The 20,532-nt window shown below is 41.5% G+C and overlaps 1 protein-coding gene and 1 non-coding gene across 2 annotated transcripts in view; one reads left to right on the forward strand and one right to left on the reverse strand.

The window, feature by feature from the left end:
- The first annotated feature begins 4,151 nt into the window (after nucleotides 1–4,151).
- Nucleotides 4,152–20,532, forward strand: part of LOC132186439 (Sec23/Sec24 protein transport family protein) — a 51,406-nt gene continuing 35,025 nt past the window's right edge. The window contains exons 1-7 of the mRNA XM_059600415.2: nucleotides 4,152–5,008; nucleotides 5,098–5,271; nucleotides 6,905–7,066; nucleotides 15,726–15,868; nucleotides 18,614–18,689; nucleotides 18,770–18,945; nucleotides 19,041–19,122. Of these exons, the coding sequence (XP_059456398.1) occupies nucleotides 4,280–5,008; nucleotides 5,098–5,271; nucleotides 6,905–7,066; nucleotides 15,726–15,868; nucleotides 18,614–18,689; nucleotides 18,770–18,945; nucleotides 19,041–19,122 (1,542 nt within the window). The 5' untranslated portion in view covers nucleotides 4,152–4,279. The remainder of the gene's footprint in view (nucleotides 5,009–5,097; nucleotides 5,272–6,904; nucleotides 7,067–15,725; nucleotides 15,869–18,613; nucleotides 18,690–18,769; nucleotides 18,946–19,040; nucleotides 19,123–20,532) is intronic.
- On the reverse strand, nucleotides 5,848–5,950 carry LOC132188899 (small nucleolar RNA snoR99). Its single transcript, XR_009440959.1, has one exon. It is a non-coding gene; the product is annotated as a small nucleolar RNA snoR99 (small nucleolar RNA).

Consider the following 20,532-nt stretch of genomic DNA (forward strand, 5'->3'; position numbering starts at 1 on the left):
CTTCAGGTGGTAGGTTGAAGTTACAGCTTTCAACTTATTCAAGGTTGGTCAACCAATTATTGCGTTGTAAGCAGATGGTCGGTCAACCACCAAGAAGTCTACCATGATAGTTGACTGCCTAGGAGATGCTCCTGCTATTACGGGAAGTGAGATAAACCCTATAGGTTGAACTTGCTCTCCAGCAAATCCGACTAAGGGAGAACCGAATGGTTTGATCTTACTGCGATCAATGCCCATTTGTTTGAAAACTAGCCAATAGAGGATGTCAGCCGAGCTTCCATTGTCCACTAAGATCCGATGGAGCACATGGTTGGCCACTATCACCGTTACCACCAATGCGTCGTCATGGGGCATCATTATTCCCTTTGCATCTTCTTCAGAGAACGATAAGACCATGGAGTCTTGATTTAGGGCATTGGCATGCCTTTCAAGAAAGAGAACCTCTTCTGTCTGCACCCTTCTAGCATGGGCTTTTCTGGCCGAGTTAGACTCTCCTCCACCAGCTATTCCTCCTGAGATGGTAAGGATTTCTCCTACTACATCATGATTCCGAGGTGGAGGATGCGCATCCCGATCATTCCTCGGTTCAACCTGCCGATTATGCATCGGTTCAACATACCAATCATCTCTTGGATCGTTATCTTGCCTTTACCTCTGGTCTCGGCCTCCAATTGCTTCTCGGTTTCCCTCAAGCAATAAGGGTTGCTAAGGATTCCTTCCTCTATTCCTCTCGCCTGCTAGGAACCTCATCAATTTACCATTGTTGATGAAAGCTTCTATCAGCTGACGAAGAGATACACACTCCTCAATCAGGTGGCCAACTTCATTGTGATAGTGGCAAAACTTGGTGTGGTCTCGCTTTGACAGCGGACCCTTCAATCTTGTTGGCTATCTGAAGGTAGGATCTCTTCTGATCTCCATCAACACCTCGGTCATACTGGTGTTCAATGGGGTGAACTTGCTAAGTTTTCGCAGAGAATCGTTCTTTGGTTTGAGGATTTTCTTGTCTTGCTGCTTTGGGTTTTTCTCCTGCTTTTTCCCGGAGCTTACTGGTGCTGCCTTTGCACTACCGCCATCTTGTTGAGTCGCCTTCTCTTGGGACTTCATCAGAGCCCCAACAGTCTCCTACTGATTGATGTACTCTTCCCTCTTGTTCAAAAACTGATGAAGAGTCACCAATGTAGATTTCTTTGCTAACTGATGAAGAGTCTTGCAAACCACTCTTTGGTTACTCATGCCAAAGTTAATGGAAATGCCCAGCATGAGATCTCATCTGGGGTACCGTGGAGGATGAAGTGCGCTCGAAGACTTTCCATAAGCTCTGTAGGGTCTCCATTGCAGTCATATTTGTCTATATGAGGCATTTTGAACTTGTCAGGCAAGGGGAAGTTCATAACTCTATCAGTGAAGGGTAGGTTGGTGTTTTCCATGTGCTTTTCCGCCATTAACCCGTTCTCCTCATTAGCCATCTTGTCAGCCATCTCCGCATACGTCCTCTTCAAATCTCCCAGCTCAGAACTTACATCGGTCTCGTTATGGCGCATGTGGGATCTCTCACGATGAGATCGATCACTATGAGACCTTTCGTGATGTCTCTCATGATGAGACCTCTCACGGTGAGGTCTCTCGGGATGACACCCCTCGGCACGGGATCTCTTGTGATGACCCTCGTTCTGGATCGTGGTATGACGACTGCCATGAACCAAACTTGCACTACCTTCCTGGACCTGCTTGCCTTGGCGAATGAGTTCTTGTCTCTCCCATTCACGCCTTTCTTCATGCTCCTTCTCTGCCTTTCTTCTCGCTCACGATCCCTTCGACTATTGCGGCCTTCAGCAACCGTGAGCCTGATAGCAAGATCGTCATTCTGCTTCTTCAATGCGTCCATGGAGGCGGTCATCTGCCTCATGAACTCAGCGAGGTCAAGAGGCGTTGCAGCTGCGCCGGGCAGCTCGGCTCGGCCTTTCAACGGAGGATGTGTTGCACGTGTAGTGACCATTTTGGATTGATGTCAGGAATTGATGAAAATCGTTCCCACAAACGACGCCAAATTGTTGATGCACAGTTTTCCGAGGAGGAACATGGCACACTCTCCGAGTAGTATCATGATGTCCGAGGATGCGCCGGGCCTTCACACAAGAGCAAATAATAGGATTAGAGTCCCTGGTGGTGTTTCAGCGGGGATACTCCGATGCCTAAGTCAATGATTTGTGAGAGAGAAGATGTAAGCAACAATAAAGCTGGATAGCCAGAGTTGCGATTACCTTAGCACTAAGAGATGATTTGCATTTTATAGGCATGAAATGAGTTTGATTTCCTGCATGTCTCAGATCCCTCTCCCTTAATGTCTGTTGTGCAGGTATTTGAGAGAGATAGGGTTCGTTAGCCACTCTATGATCTTAGTAACAGGATAAGTGATACAGCTTCCGTTTGACATCAGGACGTCCGAGTAGTCCTCGGTCACATGTGCACAGCTCAAGCGCTGACAGCTATTATGCATCCTGATCAATATAAATGATATTTTCTAATTTGAATGATGGCCTATCCCATTTATATAGGGGTAGTTGATATATTGATAGCAAGTCTATGATCTTATCAAACGTAGGATAAGATCATCTGATTTAATATAATATAAATATATCTTCACGGTAGAATGACCGACCTGCCTTTCGGCTATTGACTATTTTGGCCCCTGAGTCGGGCTAAGCAGTCTGAGGCCTTATCAGGTTTGCAGACTCGCGGAATGCTGGGTTCAGGGCCCGTTGGGCCTTATGAAACCGATCCATGACCCAACAATCTGCATTCCTAAAATCAAATGTGAGTGCTGGGTAACTCTTTACTTTTCTGTATTGCCACATCAAAATCATTTAACATATTCTGAGACCTATATGTCAAATCTGTTTTGAATGAAAGATGGGGGAATACATTTTTGTTTTTGGGATTTTCAATAAATGCACATAATAGACCTCATTGATGATTGATAAAAATGTTTGCATATTTGTATATTCTACTTCTAGACCATCTTTTTATTGTTAATAAGGAAAAACATGTTAACATAATGTAATCTCCATCTATATGTAATTCATTTTTGGATATGTCATACTGCTGTTTGATTATATAGTTTCTTAAACTGAGCTTAAACAAGCAACATTTTTGGTGAGTATATCCCCTACTTTGACTCTAGGCTTGAGTCCATCATCCCTTTGTGCCTCCTCCTATGCTTGGTTTTGTTTTGTTTTCTCAGGGAATTTCAAGTTTTGGTATTTTTGTGATCAAAATGAGTTTTGGAACTAAAATTAGTTATATTGTCATGGCACTCAAGTACACAAACATCACTTTATATTTGTATGGGCACTCTTCTGAGTCATCATCATCATTGTTTCCAATGTTGTTGTACACTACAGTGGAGATTTTACATTGAACAATGTAAATAAATATGTTGTCAGTTTCATTATTGTTTCTTGATATAAACTGTACTGAGATTACTTTCCAACCATGATATTTTATTGAATGCAGGTTTGAATGCAGGTTGGCAAGTGGCAAGCCGCAAGTCTTTTCTCTTTTTAGCCGCAAGTCTTTTTTTTTTTATTTATTTTTTATTAATGTAAATTTATCTTTTTGTACTTTGTTAATTGTGAAAATTACCTTTTGCCTCTATGAACTATAATGCCTCGACACTTTCTCTTTATAAACTGCCAACTATACTACTTTGCCTCCATGAACTACTATTTTTTGCCCAAAACCTCATTCCGTCAGTCAAAACTGTTAACTCAGACGGTCAATCTGTCACTTTGCCCTCATGAATTACAATGCATTGTCACTTTGGCTATCTGAGTTAATGGCTTTGACTGACAAAATGGAGTTTTTAGCACAAAATGGTAGTTCATGGGAGCAAAGTAGTACAGTTGGCAGTTCAAGGAGAAAGTGCCAATGCGTTGTAGTTCATTGGGGCAAAAAGTAGTTTCTCCTTTTTTTTTTTTTTAATTTTTTTTAATTTTTTTAATTTTTAATTTTTTTTACTGTACTCGTTTAAAAAAAAAAAAAAAAAAAAAAACGTGTGCATTGGATGGATGACGTGGCAAAATATGGAAAAATGCCTTTAGTTTTTGGTGCGTTTATTAGATTTTAATCGGAGCTGCCGTCGTCGCCATAGTTGGATCAACGTATTACCATGCATTGCAAAGCTGTAATAAAATGAAGAAGAGTAAAGTTTTTGATGAGCGTTGATAATAATAAGAAGAAGAGAAATATGTTGCAGAATTGAATACAAGGAATCAGAATGGCGGAGTTCGTAGAGTTAGAATCGCTCGACGGCGTCCGAATGGCGTGGAACGTGATCCCGGGCACGAAGCAAGAGGCCAGCAACTGCGTGGTACCGGTGTCCGCCATCTACACCCCAAACAAGCCCTTCCCAAACATGCCCGTCCTCCCCTACTCCGCACTCCGCTGCCGCACCTGCCGCTCCGTCCTAAACCCCTTCTCCATCGTCGACTTCGCCGCTAAGATCTGGATCTGCCCCTTCTGCTTCCAGCGCAACCACTTCCCCCCCGCCTACTCCTCCATCTCCGATGACAATCTACCCGCCGAGCTCTTCCCCCAATACACTACCATCGAGTACGACCAAACTCCCTCATCCTCCCAAGCCCCTCCCCCGCCTGTCTTCATGTTTGTCGTCGACACCTGCGTCATCGAGGAGGAGATGCTTTTCCTTAAGTCCGCGCTGTCCCAGGCCATTGATTTATTGCCCGACAATTCCCTGCTGGGGCTGATCACATTTGGGACTTTCGTGCACGTCCACGAATTAGGGTTCGGGCAAATCCCCAAGACGTACGTGTTCAAGGGGTCCAAGGAAGTGTCCAAGGACCAGCTCCTTGAGCAAATGAACTTTTTTGCCAAGAAGCCCAAGCCCGCCACTGGTGTCATTGCTGGTGCCAGGGACGGGCTTTCTACTGAGAGCATTTCGCGCTTTCTGTTGCCCAAGTCCCACTGCGAGTTCGCCCTTAACTCGGTACCATCCAGAATTTCAATCTCTTCTTCTTTTCTTCTTTGTTCATCACTTCAGTATACACAAAGATTTCATTTCTTTCTGTTTAAAAGGTTTTGGAGGAGTTACAGAAGGATCCTTGGGCGCTGCCTGCCCACTTGCGGGCTACTAGGTGCACCGGCACGGCGTTGAGTATCGCGGCCAGTTTGCTAGGAGCGTGTGTTCCTGGTTCTGGGGCTAGAATTTTGGCGTTTATTGGTGGGCCATCAACCGAAGGCCCCGGTGCTGTAAGGACTGCTGGTTTTACATTTTCTATGAACTCGTTAATGATAATACAGTTCCATATTCATTTTCTATGCTTGTGTATGCTTAGTTCTGTGAACTCATCCAAAAAAAAAAAAAAAAAAAAAAAAAGAAAATTAATTGCAATAATGTTCCTTTCTATTAACTGCTCTGATGGAAAATCAAATATTCATTGCAATAATGTCCACCACCCATGGACGTGATGCATCTTTGAGATGTCCCATGGTTTTGTAGTAGTGACTTTGATAAGTAGTATTTGATAAGAGGCAACAAATAGTGGGGGGTGGGGGGCATGCTCCTATTTATTTCTTTCTTTTCTTTTTTGGTGATTTACACATGTACTTGATGGAGTTTGAACCTATGGCCTCATTTTCCACCTTGTTCTTCCAAAGGGAGGAGGTTCCATTTGAACAAGAATTCATTTGCACCCCCTTATAATATTATAGATTTTTAAGGGGTTTTCTAGTGAAGTTAATGAAGTTCAGATGATAATTTTAACTTGGAACTCGTTTCTTGGTACCATAGGTCTGATTTTTTCTTGGGAAGTTACTTGTTAGATGTAATATGAAAGCATCTAATAATCAGCAAGAAAACAAATGAGGCAGCTGACAAAGTGAATCAGATGGATGAATATTATAAGCAACCTGTTCATCCCTAAATCACTCAGATTTTAGTTAAAGGAACGGATGTAAAGTCCCCAGTACCACACAATGGTTTCAAGTACAAAAATGGTGTTTCTTATCCATTTAATTTGAATGAAAAAGACGAAGCCTCAAATATCTCCTGTATCTTGTGCTTTCTCAATTGTAGGACATTGGAAGTTGAGTGCTGTAGAGATCTAATGGGGGTTGGGAGAAGGTGTGGAAGCATGAGGAATAGGTTTATTTGATGTTTGGGAAAAAAGAAAAAAGCATGCTGAACCAGTTACTGTTCTCCTGGCCTTTGTGGCTAATTAAATTGGCAAATGCTCACCCCAAGCTTTGCACCATCAAAGTGTTATAAGTAACTAACTTGAGCTTTGGGATATTAATAATGCCACTGGCGAACATATTATGTTTAACCATTATTTCCATATTCAATAAGTGAAATTTTTTTTTTGATGAGTAAAAGTATTATATAACAAGAGCGCAGAGGGGTGCAACCCATATACACGGGAAAAAGTGAAATTTTGAGAATGATTTATTCAATCCCTGGATTTTGACGACACTAGAATTATGAATATGTGGAACTTATTGTACTTCTTAGAGAAAGAGCGACTTAACTTTCTTTTGTTGCATATCTCAATTAACATTTCTAGTTTACTAAAAATGTTTTGAGTGCTCCCCGAGTCCTTAGTAAGGGCGGTGAATAAGGTTCTTAATTTTTGTTTTCAGTTTAATTAGACTGGGAATTTCTTTTTATTTGCTGCTTTTCAGAAGATTGTGAATCTCTTCTTGCTTTTATCTTTTAGCCCTTTAAACATGAATGCATATGAAATACTTGGATTAGATCTCTGTACTTCTGGTTTTTGTTTTGCTCTTTTTTTTTCCCTTTTTTTTTTCCTGGTCTTTTTTGGTTACCTATTTTCCAGGAATTATGGAAGTTTTGCTGAGCTTTGCATTATCAAACATTTTGCAGATTGTATTGAAGAATTTGTCTGAACCAATTCGTTCTCACAAGGACCTAGACAAAGATGCTGCTCCACTTTATCACAAAGCTGTGAAGTTCTACGAGGGACTTTCAAAGCAGCTTGTACATCAAGGACATGTGCTAGATCTTTTTGCTTGTGCACTCGACCAGGTAATTTGATGTCCATCTCCCTTAGTATAGCTTGCCTAGATGGTACGATATAAGTGGTTTCTTTGATAGATTAACTAGATCATAGATTTGGGTTTGGAGACAGTTGAAATTGTCAAACTGTTTCCTGCATTTTACTGTTAAATTTTATGTTTTCATTAATTGCAAACCATTTGGTTTCTTCAATAGTTCTAGATGGGTGAAAGAAGGGGCCTTCTTTCACCTTTGTTGTTCATCCTTTGTATGGAGATGTTCAGTAGAATGTGGGAGAGAGTTTAGTTGAGAGTGGGATGCCATCTGGATTTCAGGTGGGGAAGATGTTGAGGAATTGATGCATCTTGTGTTGTAAAGTTGGTTTTTTAGCTATGGACTATCGTGGTTTACCTTTGGGTTCTTCTTTTGAGGCCTCTGCAGTATGAAATTCAGCTATAGAAAGAATAGAAAAATGTCTAGTGGGGTGGAAGAAACTATGCTCGTATTAGGACTCATTTTCTAGTTTACCAACTAATTCCTTTGCTTATTTACTATTTCCCCACATCTACCAAATAGACTAGAGAAGTTGAAACGAGGAGATTTTATATGAGATGGACCATGTGAAAAATTTAGGCCAAGTTTGTTAGTAGTCTTGTCGAAGTGTTTTTGTATGGAGTCTTAATGTTCTACAACTCAAATCCTCCTTAAGTTCCCTTCTAGATTGGGTTGTAACTTTTGTTCCTATTTTTTTTTTTCTTGATAGGTAATCAATCAAATCTCATTAAAAAGCGTAAGGCACCCTTAGTACAAAGGAAGTATACAAAAGGAACACAAAAAAAAAAAAAACCACCCATAAAGCCACTTGCAGAAACCCAAAGGAATGAAAATACAACGAACCACCCACAAAAGAAGCCCTAAGCCAGTGGGTGGTTTGTCCTCCTCTGCCGGTGGAAGAGGCGCCTTCGTCTGCTTCTCAAACCATTGGGGCGAAGGTATCAGTAATAGCCCTCCTTTGCATTCCCCTGTTTCCAAGTCTCAATTGTGCTATTCTCGGAGGGTTAAGGAAAAGGTTGCTAAGCAGCTGCATAAAAACAAGGAGTTGCTTATCGAGGTTGTGGCTGAAACTCTGATGGAGGGAGTGGATGGCTATTCCAAGGAGGTGATCGACACGATGAACTTTGCGTCTGAGGTGGGGTTGTCCTGGGGAGGTGACGATCAAAGTCTGTTGGATCTTTTTTCTGTCATTGATAAGGAGAAGAAGGAGTCTGTTTCTGCTCCTAAGGTTAAGGGGTTGAGGGAGCTCAACAATTTGGATTGCTACTTAAATTTGGAGGCAACTTGGACGAAGTGCCAGTGTCCGCGGTGGTTTTTCGGGTCTAAAAATGTTTTTTCTTTCCCCCCCTGAGGTGCAGTAGGGGCTTTGGGTTTTTAGGGCTATTATTGGGCTTCTGTAGGTCTTAGTCCTAGTTTTTTTCGGGCTTTAGGGTGTTTTTGTTTGGGTCTTTTGGGTCTCTTGTGGGGGCTCCTTGTGAGCTTAGGGTTTATTCTTGGGCGATTCTTGGCGCTCGCTTTTTCCCTTGTGTAATTGTGTTGCGCCCTTTCAGGTTTCTTGATATATACATTTTTACTTATTAAAAAAAAAAAAAAAAGAAACCCTAAACCCACAGAAGAGCCATGGGCTTCAACATTACACTGAGAGAACCCTCTTGCCTTTTCCTCGGCTGGAACAATCACCTCTAGCATCAAATTTAATAGAGCACTCCAAATTTTAGGCTCCCTCCTCTCTTTTGATTTAGAAACAGAAACCCACGACCTCATGACGCTGTCCCTCTTGAAGGACTATCAAAAGATATGTCTTCCTTTTCTCCATTGCTCTATGCACAACCTTGGAGAAGCCAACAACCCCCACCTCACCATTCTCTCCAACGCCAACCCCATCCAGATCAACCCCTTCGAAGTTTCTTTGTCAACGTTGTCATATAATTCCCAGCTGCTGCTGCCTACCCTTTTCTAGTGAGTCTTCATGCCAATTACTCTGCTTCTAAGTGATATTTGTGTGTGACCTCGTCTATCGACAAGGCTGAGTCGTCGCAACCTCTCTTTCAACAACCAAGCTTGAGTTCGCTGGCAATGGGGCAACGCTGGTTGTTTCTCGCTCCGGGCTTTTGGATATTGATTCCATTGGTGATGTTTCTTGTCTTTGGAGGCTGCTTAGCTTCGCCTGGCATGCAGGTTTTAGTATTGATATTGTTGTTGATGTTGAGCTAGGGGGGAATGGTGGTAAGGCTTCTAGAGCGAGTGCGGTGCATGATCTGCGTATTGTACCATTGTACCTACTCTGGGTCACTTAGATTTTTTTTGGATAAGTAATAATGATATAAAGTAAAGTGTAGAGGGGCGCAACCCACATACAAGGGAAGTATAAAAAGAAAGCGCCTAAGATGGAGAGAAATGAAAAAGAAAATTAGAAAAACTAATTACTAAAGGAGCAAGCCAAGCGGCCGTCCAAGAGTAAAGAGTAAAGAAGAAAGGATGAGTAAGTTCCTCTACAGTCCTAGTGGAGTTCTCAAAACATCTAGCATTTCTTTCGTTCCATATACACCACATAAGACAAAGAGGGATCATCTTCCACACTACTGAGCTTGGAGAACATCCTCCCGACCACCAGCAATCGAACAAGTCCCTTACCTTGCAAGGCATGACCCAAAGCAACCCAAACCGACTAAAAAGACTATGCTAAAGAGCACTTGCGATCTCATAGTGGAGAAGAAGATGATCGACTAACTCTCTGGTCTTCTTGCACATACAACACTACTCCACTATCACAAGGTTCCTCTTCCACAAATTATCGTGAGTCAAAATTTTGCCTAGGGCCGCGGTCCACTTGAAAAAAGCCACTCGCAGAGGCACTTTAGTACGCCAAATACTCTTCCAAGGAAACACCTCATGATCAAAGTTGGACAAGGCCTTAAAGAGCGACTTAACCTCGAACTTACCCTTCTTAGACGAGGACCAGCAAATACGATCCACAGTACCTATGGAAATCTTGCAAGAGTATAACCGAACAAAGAAAGAGGAAACCATATTCATCTCCCAATCCTGGACGGGCTGCACAAAAATGACATTCCACTTGACAACCCCATTCTTCCAAGTAAAGTTATTTTTCACCCAAGCTTCTTTGTATCTAGCAATACTGAACAGGGACCGGAAGGCATGCTTCAAAGAATTTTTCCCACACCAAATATCATGCCAGAAACGAACTTTCGAACCCACCCCCACCTCAAACCGAATACCTTTGGCAAAGAAGTTCCAACCTTATCGAATATGCTTCCATAAGCCCACACCATGAGAGCCCGAAACCTCCTTCGTGCACCATCCACCATCCTGGTCTTCATACTTAGCTTTGATAATCTTGTACCAAAGAGCCTCACTCTCATTCGCATATCTCCAAAGCCATTTCCCCAAGAGAACTTGATTAAACTGATGCATCTTTCGAATGCCAAGACCACTGGAGTGCAGGGGACGACAGACGTGATTCCAACTTACAAGATGCAACTTAGGCTCATCTCCCATCCCTCCCCCCAGAGGCTCATCTCCCTCTGGGTCACTTAGATGCTGAGGGAATTTCTAAAACCTCTGATTGGACTCTCGTGGTAAAGAAGTTTTTTTTTGGGGGGGGGCGTGTCATTTTTCTGTGATCAGGACCAGCGACACCATATTGGGTTTATAGAGATTGATGGGTTTTTGTCAACACGTGGGGCTTTCATGTGAGGGGCTTGAAGAGGAGCTCACGGCCTTGTTTACAGCCATCTAAGCGAGTAACTATCAGGAGTTGGCATCCAATTCCAAACTAGTTGATAGAGGTTAAAGTGAAATAAAAACATGGGCTTCTTCCATTAACTATGATTTTGAAAGTGGAAGTTCTAGCCAAGGCAGGGGGAAGGTGGTAAGGCTTCTGGAGCGAGTGCGGTGCATGATCTGCGTATTGTACCTACTTTGGGTCACTTAGATGTTGAGGGAATTTCTAAAATCTCTGATTGGACTCTCGTGGCAAAGAAGTTTTGGGGAGGGGGGGGGGGGGGTCATTTTTTCTGTGATCAGGACTAGTGACACCATATTGGGTTTATAGAGATTGATGGGTTTTTGTCAACACGTGGGGCTTTCATGTGAGGGGTTTGAAGAGGAGCTCATGGCCTTGTTTACAGCCATCTAAGCGAGTAACTATCAGGAGTTGGCATCCAATTCCAAACTAGTCAATAGAGGTTAAAGTGAAATAAAAACATGGGCTTCTTCTATTAACTATGATTTCGAAAGTGGAAGTTCTAGCCGAGGAGGGGGAAGGTGGTAAGGCTTCTGGAGCGAGTGCGGTGCATGATCTGCGTATTGTACCTACTCTGGGTCACTTAGATGTTGAGGGAATTTCTAAAATCTCTGATTGGACTCTCGTGGTAAAGAAGTTTTTTTTTTTTTTTTTTTTGGGGGGGGGGGGGGGGGGGTTGGTGTGTCTTTTTTTCTGTGATCAGGACCAGCGACACCATATTGGGTTTATAGAGATTGATGGGTTTTTGTCAACACGTAGGGCTTTCATGTGAGGGGTTTGAAGAGGAGTTCATGGCCTTGTTTACAGCCATCTAAGCGAGTCACTATCAGGAGTTGGCATCCAATTCCAAACCAGTCAATAGAGGTTAAAGTGAAATAAAGACATGGGCTTCTTCTATTAACTATGATTTCGAAAGTGGAAGTTCTAGCCGAGGTAGAGTTAATGCGAAGGGTTTTTCGGTTTTTTATGATGCCTAAATTGTTATCTTGGAATGTGAGAGGGTTGAATGAGGGGGATAAATGCCCAATGGTTTACAATTTACTTGGGGAGTGGAAGGCAGATGTTTGTTTTCAGGAAACTAAATTGGAGAATTTGTTTTGTATTCTTGTGTGTAGTTTGTGGGGTTGTCAATATGTGGATAAGTGTTGTTTAGATTCTAGAGGGGCTTCCAGCAGGGTTATGGTTATGTGGGATAAGAGGGTGGCTGAAAAAATTGAAGATTGTGTGTAGGAGTTTACTGTAGCTTGTTCCTTTAAATGTCAATGATCATCTTCGACCTATTAGTCTTGTGAGTAGAATTTACAAAATAGTTGCCAAATTATTGGCTAATAGGTTGAAATTGGTCTTGGAGAAGATCATTTCCATAACACAAAAATGTAATCGTCTAGGGAAGACAAATTCTAGACTCCATTCATTATTGCTAATGAATGCTTTGACAGTAGAATTAGATTTGGGGAGTTGGGTATGCTTTTGTAAATTGGATATAGAAAAGGCCTATGATCATGTTAAATGGGTTTTTTGTTGTATATGTTGGGGAGGTGCTATTTTGGGGAGAAATGGTGTGGTTGGATATCTCATTGTATTTTTTCGGTGTGTTTTTCTTTTTTGATGAACAACATTCCCATTGGTCTTTTTCTAATAGCTCGTGGCTTGATGCGGGGGCCTTGTTTTGGGGGCCTTAATTAAGATGCGCTCTACTGCAGTTAAGGGGTTTTTTATCAGGTTTTTCTGTGGGGTTCGGAAGTATGACGTGCTTAAATATCTCTATTCTGTTTGCGGATGACACTTTGATTTTTTGTGGGGCAAATCCAAGTCACCTCCAATATTTGCGATGTTTGTTTTTGTGTTTTGAAGTTATCTCCGGTTTGAAGATTAATTTGGCAAAGCCATAGTTGGTTTCTGTTGGTAATGTTGACAATGTAGAAGGTCTGGCTTGTATTCTTGGTTGCATGGTATCTTCTTTGCTATTGAAATACCTAATCCTTTCACTGGGAGCTTTTTGTAAGGCCAAATCTATTTGGGATGGCGTTGTTAAGAAAATAGAGTGTTGTATGATTGGTTGGAAGTGGTCGTACTTGCCTAAAGGGGGGTAGGATTACCTTGATTGAGAGTAGTTAATATTGCGGGTCTCTTATTCTCTCCAGGTGTTGCTAATCACATAGAGTTGCTAATCACATAGAGTAGTTACAACGAGACTTTTTATGGGGCAGTATTAGCGAAGAGCTCAAATTTTACCTAGTTTGTTGGTCCAAGATTGTACTCCACTTTAATAAGGGGCCAGGGGGGTGTGGTGTCCGAAATTTACTACTGTTCAACCGAGCTCTTTTAGGGAAGTGGTTATGGCGCATACTAGAAACCTAATTATGGGAAAATCGCCTAAAGTTGGAAAACTAAAATTAAAAGGCAATGAATCCTTTTAAGAAGAAAATGTTGGACGAAATAGCAAATACTTAACTAATATAGAACTAATTAATTTAAACGAAGAAACTTGAATATATTTACAAATGCTAAAAATCTAGTCTATGATGTTTCCTTGAAGTCCGTTGAAATCGGCTGCAATCTCGTGGCTAACCTATTCCTTTTATGGAGCGAATCTTCTTGATTTGATTTAATAACGTGCTAGTTAGAATTGATCCAAAATAATAGATCTTGTCAATACTGAAAATCCTGTCAGTCAAATCCTTGAACATTCCCATCGGTCAACTCTTCATGAAGATTAGCTAATCTCGTCGGCACTTGTTAAATTACCAGTTATCCCAAAAGCTTAAGCTGATAGGAAGAGGTAAATTTAATCACTTATCATTACTTTAACACTCCCTCTTACGTGTGAGGTCAAACTCTCTTTTAATAGGTGATGCTCGACACGTGAAATATTTAATTTAAATGGGGGGAGGGGGTGAATTGACGAAGTCAAGGTTCGATCTCAGGACCTTTGGTTCTGATACCATATTAAATTATCAGTTATCCCAAAAGCTTAAGCTGATAGGAAGATGCAAATTTAATCACTTAATCATTACTTTAACAGTACTAAAAAGCCCGTCGGTAAATCTTTTGTTGTCATATACCCCACCGGTAATACACACCGTCTTTTCCTTCTGTCATTTCATTGTCGAAGATCAATTGTCATCTTGCTCAAACGGTAAGGGATGTTTGACCTGAAGTCTGTTGTTGGAAAGAACCCATTGGTTGGTTCCGATGGTAAAGCTCTTATGTGTTAACCCCAACTTGTTAATAACCAGACAGTCAATTGCCCAACAGTGATGTTGATCTTGAATAATCTTGCTTGTTAGCAACTCCGCTTGGCACAACGAACTCCTCGGTAAAGGCCTCTCGGGAAGATGAGCCCTTCAATAAACCGAGTCCTTCGGTAAAGGTTGCTCGGGAAAATGATCCCTTCAAGAAATCGAGTCCTTCGATGAAAGGCCTCTTGGGAAGATAAGACCTTTGGAAATATGAGCCCCTCAGTACAGCCTCTTGGGATGGCCTCTTAGAAGCTCTTGGAATGGCTTCTTGTGAGAGCTTCTCAGAATGGCCTCTCGAGAGCTTGGGATGGCCTCTCGGAAGCTCTCGAAATAGCTTCTCAAGAGGGCTTCTTGGAATGGTCTCTAAGACTTCTTTAAGAGGCTCCAATTGGTCAACACACGGACCACCATGTGTTTTTAGTTTGTGCCCCACAAGGGGGGCTCCTTGTCCTACGTCAGTAGTGGATGTCAAATTTGGCACTTCGTGGGGTGGGTGGTGTTGTAATGTTGTTAATAGGACCGTATGGGGTTGGTCTTTGAAATATTAGGAAGTGTTGGAAGAAATTTTCTTGATATACTAGATTTGAGGTGGGTGTGGCTCTAAGCTAGGATTTTGGCATGATATTTGGTGTGCAGATGAGACGTTAAAGGTAGCTTTCCCGAGTTATTCAGTTTTGCTCACTTTAAAGATGCTTCAATGGCAGATCATATACAGTTTTTTTATGACTCCCTTCGGTGAAACGTTAATTTTATTAGAGCAGCCTATGATTGGTAGATAGACTTCTTCCGTCAGAATGAGTCAGGGTGGTGAAGACAAGCTTTGTTGGATCCCTTTCAAGGGAGGGGTGTTTGAAGTCAGATCGTTCTATAATCCCCTGTGGCAGTATAAAGACGTTTGATGTTCCGAATTCATGTCAGAAAGTTGAAGTGTAGTGATGAGGAGACTCTTTTTTTTTTTAATCTGTGTATGTCGTTAATAGCCAGATCTGTTTCCCAAATTCTAATGCTTCTAGGAAAGTTTAGTTGGCGAGAAAGGGGAACAAGAGAAAGCTGAATGCAAAGCTTCATCAATTGAAGATGGCTAGGAGAATATGTGATAGGCCTTATCTAATCTCTTGAGTTGTGAGAAACTATGTTGATAGGTCCATTTGACCACATGTTCATATAAGATAGGCCCAACATGAGGTTTGAAGCTTCATTTGTTGGAATCCTGTTTTGTTTGTCTACCCTCTTGGATTGTGAGAGGTTTGGATAAAATTAATGTTCTAGGGTCTCCCTCTGTGGGGGAATAGGATTTGAGGTACATTAGGACTTAAGGAACCTCAATTCCTGTATTGATCGTTGTAAACCTTTTTCTTGGGGACTTACTTAAACATCCCCCCGCCCACCCCACATTAAAGTGGGTGTAGGGCTTGTGGCCTTGCACTGAGTTGAGATTTGGTCAAGTAATTACCATCTTGGATTAAGTATGGTATCTCAATGGTCCCTTAGCTTCAATATAACTCTTTCCTTCAATTGTGGTGTAATGCCCATATGCAACCCCTTCGCTGGGTCTTAACTTTTGTGCATACTTATTATGCTTTGCAATTATATTAGTGTTCTTTCCGTGTGACAATCTTTCTTCCAGGTGGGGGTTGCTGAACTTAAAATTGCAGTTGAAAGAACTGGAGGGCTTGTAGTGCTTGCAGAAAGTTTTGGCCATTCAGTGTTCAAGGAATCACTGAGACGTGTTTTCCAGACGGGCGACTGTGATCTTGATCTATCATCAAAGTAAGGGTTTATTTAAGTATTGCTTGGTCAAATGACATCATACTGCAAGTTATTTTCTGGAGTCATAAAATTTACATAGTGGGTCAACTTTGATGTCAAATACTTTTTTAGTTGCTTGCCCATCTTTCATCTTAAATTAATTCAGTAGTGTCAACATAATTATTTATCATTATATGATGACAATTGTTGGACATTATATTTTGGTCACTCTGTATTTCTTTTATTTTATTGCAATGAAGGATGACCGTATTTGATTGCTTTGTTTCTCATATCAGCAAGTGCTATGGCCTTATATTATTTTGCACGTCGAATTCATTCCTTTTCTATGAGAATACATCCGTTCAAGGTATATATATTGCCTGATATCTGCAATTTATTTTGGCATTGCCAACATGTGACTAATATTTTTTGCTAGATTTTGATGAGACACAATAGTTTTGGTCTTCTGTTAAATGTGTGGTGGGCTGTAGTTTTGAATTATCCCTTCATGCTACCATTGTGTATAGGTTGATTGGTAATTGGTATATTGCCTTGAGTCCTCATGCTATATGATGTTGATTCCGTAAGATATAATACAATGTTCATTGGAAGAATGGTGCATAACTATCATAATTGTTTTTATTTTTATTTTTGATAGGTAATCAAGCAAATCTCATTAAAAAGTGTAAGGCGCCCCTAAGTACACATGAAGTATACAAAAAGCATACCATAAAAAAAAAAAAAAAAAAAGGAAGGAAAAAAGACAAAAAAGGGAAAGCACAAGCCACCCTTAGAAACCCAAAGGAACGAAACTACAACAAACCACCCACAAAGAAACCCTCAACCCGCAGAAGAGCCCTGGGCTTCATCATCACACTGAGAGGACCCTTCTGTCTTTATCACAGCTACAATAATCATCACTAGCATCAAAGTTAATAGAACACTCTTAAGTTTTTAAGCTCCTTCCTCCCTTTTGGTTTAGAAACAGAAACCACAATCTCATGATGCTGTCACTCTTCAAGGACTGTCAAAACATCTTGAAGCTTTTTCTCATTACCCACACGGGAGATCCCCAGAAAGGGAGAGATCTCCTTCGCACTTAACACAATCTTGGAGTAGCCGACATCCCCTACATCTCCATTCTCTCCAACATTAGCCTCATCTAGATCACCCCCCTTCGATGTTTCACCTACCTTTAAGACAGTTAGAGGGGGAACAACCACTGGCATCGGCAAGTACTGAGAAACTCTTGGCCCCAATCTTGGAGGACTGGATGTTGAGTTTAAACTTGGGCTTGTGCTTGGGGGCCCAACGCACCCTCTTATGTTGCCCAACATGCTTTGGTTTCTGAAAAAGCCCAAAGCTTCCAAAGCCCTTCAAATCTTCTATAACATCCCCCAAGGCCCGGCCAATCTTGGCTTGCAGCCTCATGAGCTGGCCCTTCCTCTCCCCAAGGGGCGATAACTACTTCTCCTTAGCTTGCTGCAGACACACCCCAATGTTTGCAACACCATCAGGGCAAGCAACGTTACCTCACGCAGTGGACCTTTGTTGGGTGTCAGATAGGCCCTTGTGCGCAGATTACCAATGAAAGGGCGGCCTTGACCCAATGGGTGCCCTAGCTGCATCGTTGGTACCTATTATTGTAGCTGAAGAGCTAGCCACTGATTGCAACGCCTCCGCATACGATGTTGCACCATCTTCCCCGATAATCCTTTTCCCAGCTATATGAATTGAACCCTAACCCAACCAGGCCCAACCTTCTACCCCACCGGAGAAGAAACTAAAAGTCATCACCTTGTTCAACTCTCCAGCAACTCAGCTTCTTCCCCACCTTTTGCAACCCTCAGGAAGCAAAATATGCCCTCTTCGGCCACCCACTGCGTAAACTGCCACCTCCAAGTACTGGGCGGTCTTCTTACCACCGCTTCGGGCGATGAGTACCTTTGAATCCTCTCGGAAAGATTTAACGAAGTCCTTAACATTAGGATTCTGCAATAACTCTTCCACCATTGAGACCAGTCATGCGATCCACTGGGAGCCCAGAAACACTATACCGGAAAAGCCCCTCCTACTTTCCTCCAACCAGAGCTCCGAATCACCTTCCACCACCGAGAAAAAAGATTTAGCCTCCACGAAGAACCTCCACTCCATCTCCAATTGGCGCCTCCACATGCCACTCACATCCTCGTCTAAAGAATGGATGCGAGCTTTCTTCATGCTTTGGCGAGAGAGGACACCGCAAACCCCCAACAGCTACATGACTGATCCGAGATCCGCAAAGAACCACTCCAAAACGAAGGAGAAGCCTACAACCTGGAGCACCAGATCCTGTTGTTCTGATAGGCGACAAATCAGAGCAGAAAGCTAGCAGGATGTGCCTTCACGCGCCTCCGCTAGGAAAGTGAGAGGTGAGGGTGAAAGAAAGAAGAGAGATAAGATAAAGGTTATGCTCCATAATCCCTAAAACTTAACAAGATAGTTTACAAATAAGCTGTGGAGTTCCAATACGATGCAGTGGAAAAAAGGGCTTAGACCTGTTCTATTACAAACCCCAAAAGAAAATGAAAGGGGAAAAGAATGGCCTTGATTGGCTAAATCTTACCAGCCCATATTGCTTGAACCGGGATGTGCATAGCTATCATGCTATCATACTAATTTGTGTTTACTTGATATAGCTGTTCATATGTTCTGTGTCTTCCTTAATATGATTATTTGGTCTGGAGGACCATTCTAGCTCATTTTGTTTCTTTATATTCTATGCAGTGGTATATTTGAGATTAACTGCTCAAAGGATATCAAAGTTCAGGGCATTATTGGTCCTTGTGCTTCTCTTGAAAAGGTATAATTTAAAGAGTTATTCGCTGGTTTCTCTTTCCGCCAATTGCATTTAGATTTTAATTTGTTGGCCACTTTGTGCAGAAAGGTCCTTTGTGCTCTGACAATGTTGTTGGCCAGGGGAGTACTACTGCGTGGAAGATGTGTGGCCTTGACAAAGCCACATCTCTGTGTCTTATTTTTGAAATTGTAAAGAAGGAAAGCCCAGATGCTACCATTCAATCCACAAGCAATCAATTTTACTTCCAATTTTTAACTTAGTATGAACTCTAAGCTGATGCTTTTTTGAGTAGTTATTTGTTGTGCCTGGCATAGATGGGTTTTGTTTTTACTCATTACAGATATTTTGCTTCAGTTATCAGCATAACGGTGGTCAAACGAGACTTCGTGTTACGACCCTTTCAAGAAGATGGGTTGCTGGACCGGGAAGCATACAGGCAAGCTTTGTTGTCTTGCTTGTATATGATACATTATGTAATCTTGTTTTGTAGGTTTCCGTTCTCGAGTAGAACCCATTGGTTCCGTGTTTACATAGTAGTGATGTGGACCTAGAAAGTAATAGCTAGTAATGATACATGATGCAAGGCATCTTTTTCCTTGATGTTGTTTACGCGATTCCTATCCATGGAATGGACAGGTGGAGGCATAGTGTTCTATTTGTAGGGCGTATATCATGCTGTGACCTTAAATGTTAGAAACAATGTGGCATGAGTTATATTAAAATTCAATACTATGTAGCTGTAAATGCAACTGTGGCAAAAAATGGTGTTATTGATAGGCTGCTACTAAATGATAATCTAATGTATTTGACCAAAGCATTATGATGTAGGAGAGAAGATTTGATACCAAAATTGATGTAGAACAAAAGATGTGATACGAAATCTGATGTAGGATAATCTGGGAAGCAACAACCCTAAGGGGTTGGCCCAAGTGGTGGAAACCTTGGTCTTAAGGTTTGCTCCCTTCAAGGTCCAAGGTTTAACACCTCATGGGTGCAAACAATCTCTTGGGTCCAGACTCCTTGGTGAAAAGCTAGTGATTTAACCAGTTCCGTATAGGGAAACTTCCGAGGGTGCGGTGCATGAGACCGGAGTTTACTTTACAGGGGTGGGTCCGAAGGGCCCTACCTTGGAGAGGTTCCCCGACAAAAAAAAAAAAAAAAAAAAAAAAAAAATCTGGTAAGCAACTTTTTTTAGGGTGTAGGATAATCTGGGAAGCAACTTGTTTTAAGGTTTAGGCAAAGCTACGAATAAGATTTTGGTAGGGAAGTAGGCTATTGTAAGGTTGTTTGATTAGGGTTTTGTAGTGAAAATGGCTGGAAATATTAGTGAATGAGGGTTTCTAGGCTGTGTGCAGTAACCAGAGAAGGCTCTTTTGGTATTTTGGGGTCATTTATGAGCTATTTGATGGGTGGGTGATTTGAGATTCTTTGGAATTGAACTCTAATGAAATAATGTATGAAAAATCACTTCTAATATTGGCTCGAATTCAAAATACAATTGCTGGAAATTGAAAAGAAAATATAAAGAAGAAAAGAAAGAAGAAAACCTAGTAATCACATCTAGTTTTCCTAAGCATCATACTAAAGGGCACGTTTGGAACTTGGAATGACTATTACATTAGGAAATGGAATAGCCATTATTACTAGGGATGAAATAATTATCCATATTCATTAGTTTGATTGTAATACTAGAATGGAATCCAAAGTATGTATTCCATTGTTTGGTACAGTGTAATACGTTGGTGAATAGAATTATATTGTAATCAATATTTCTAAAAGACCCTTATAGTACAATTATAATTTACATTTTTATGGACCTTTTTTTCTATTTATTTTTCTTTAAAAT

This window comes from Corylus avellana, chromosome 6 (assembly GCF_965113065.1).
Source record: "Corylus avellana chromosome 6, dhCorAvel1.hap1.2, whole genome shotgun sequence".
NCBI classification, from domain to species: Eukaryota; Viridiplantae; Streptophyta; class Magnoliopsida; order Fagales; family Betulaceae; genus Corylus; species Corylus avellana.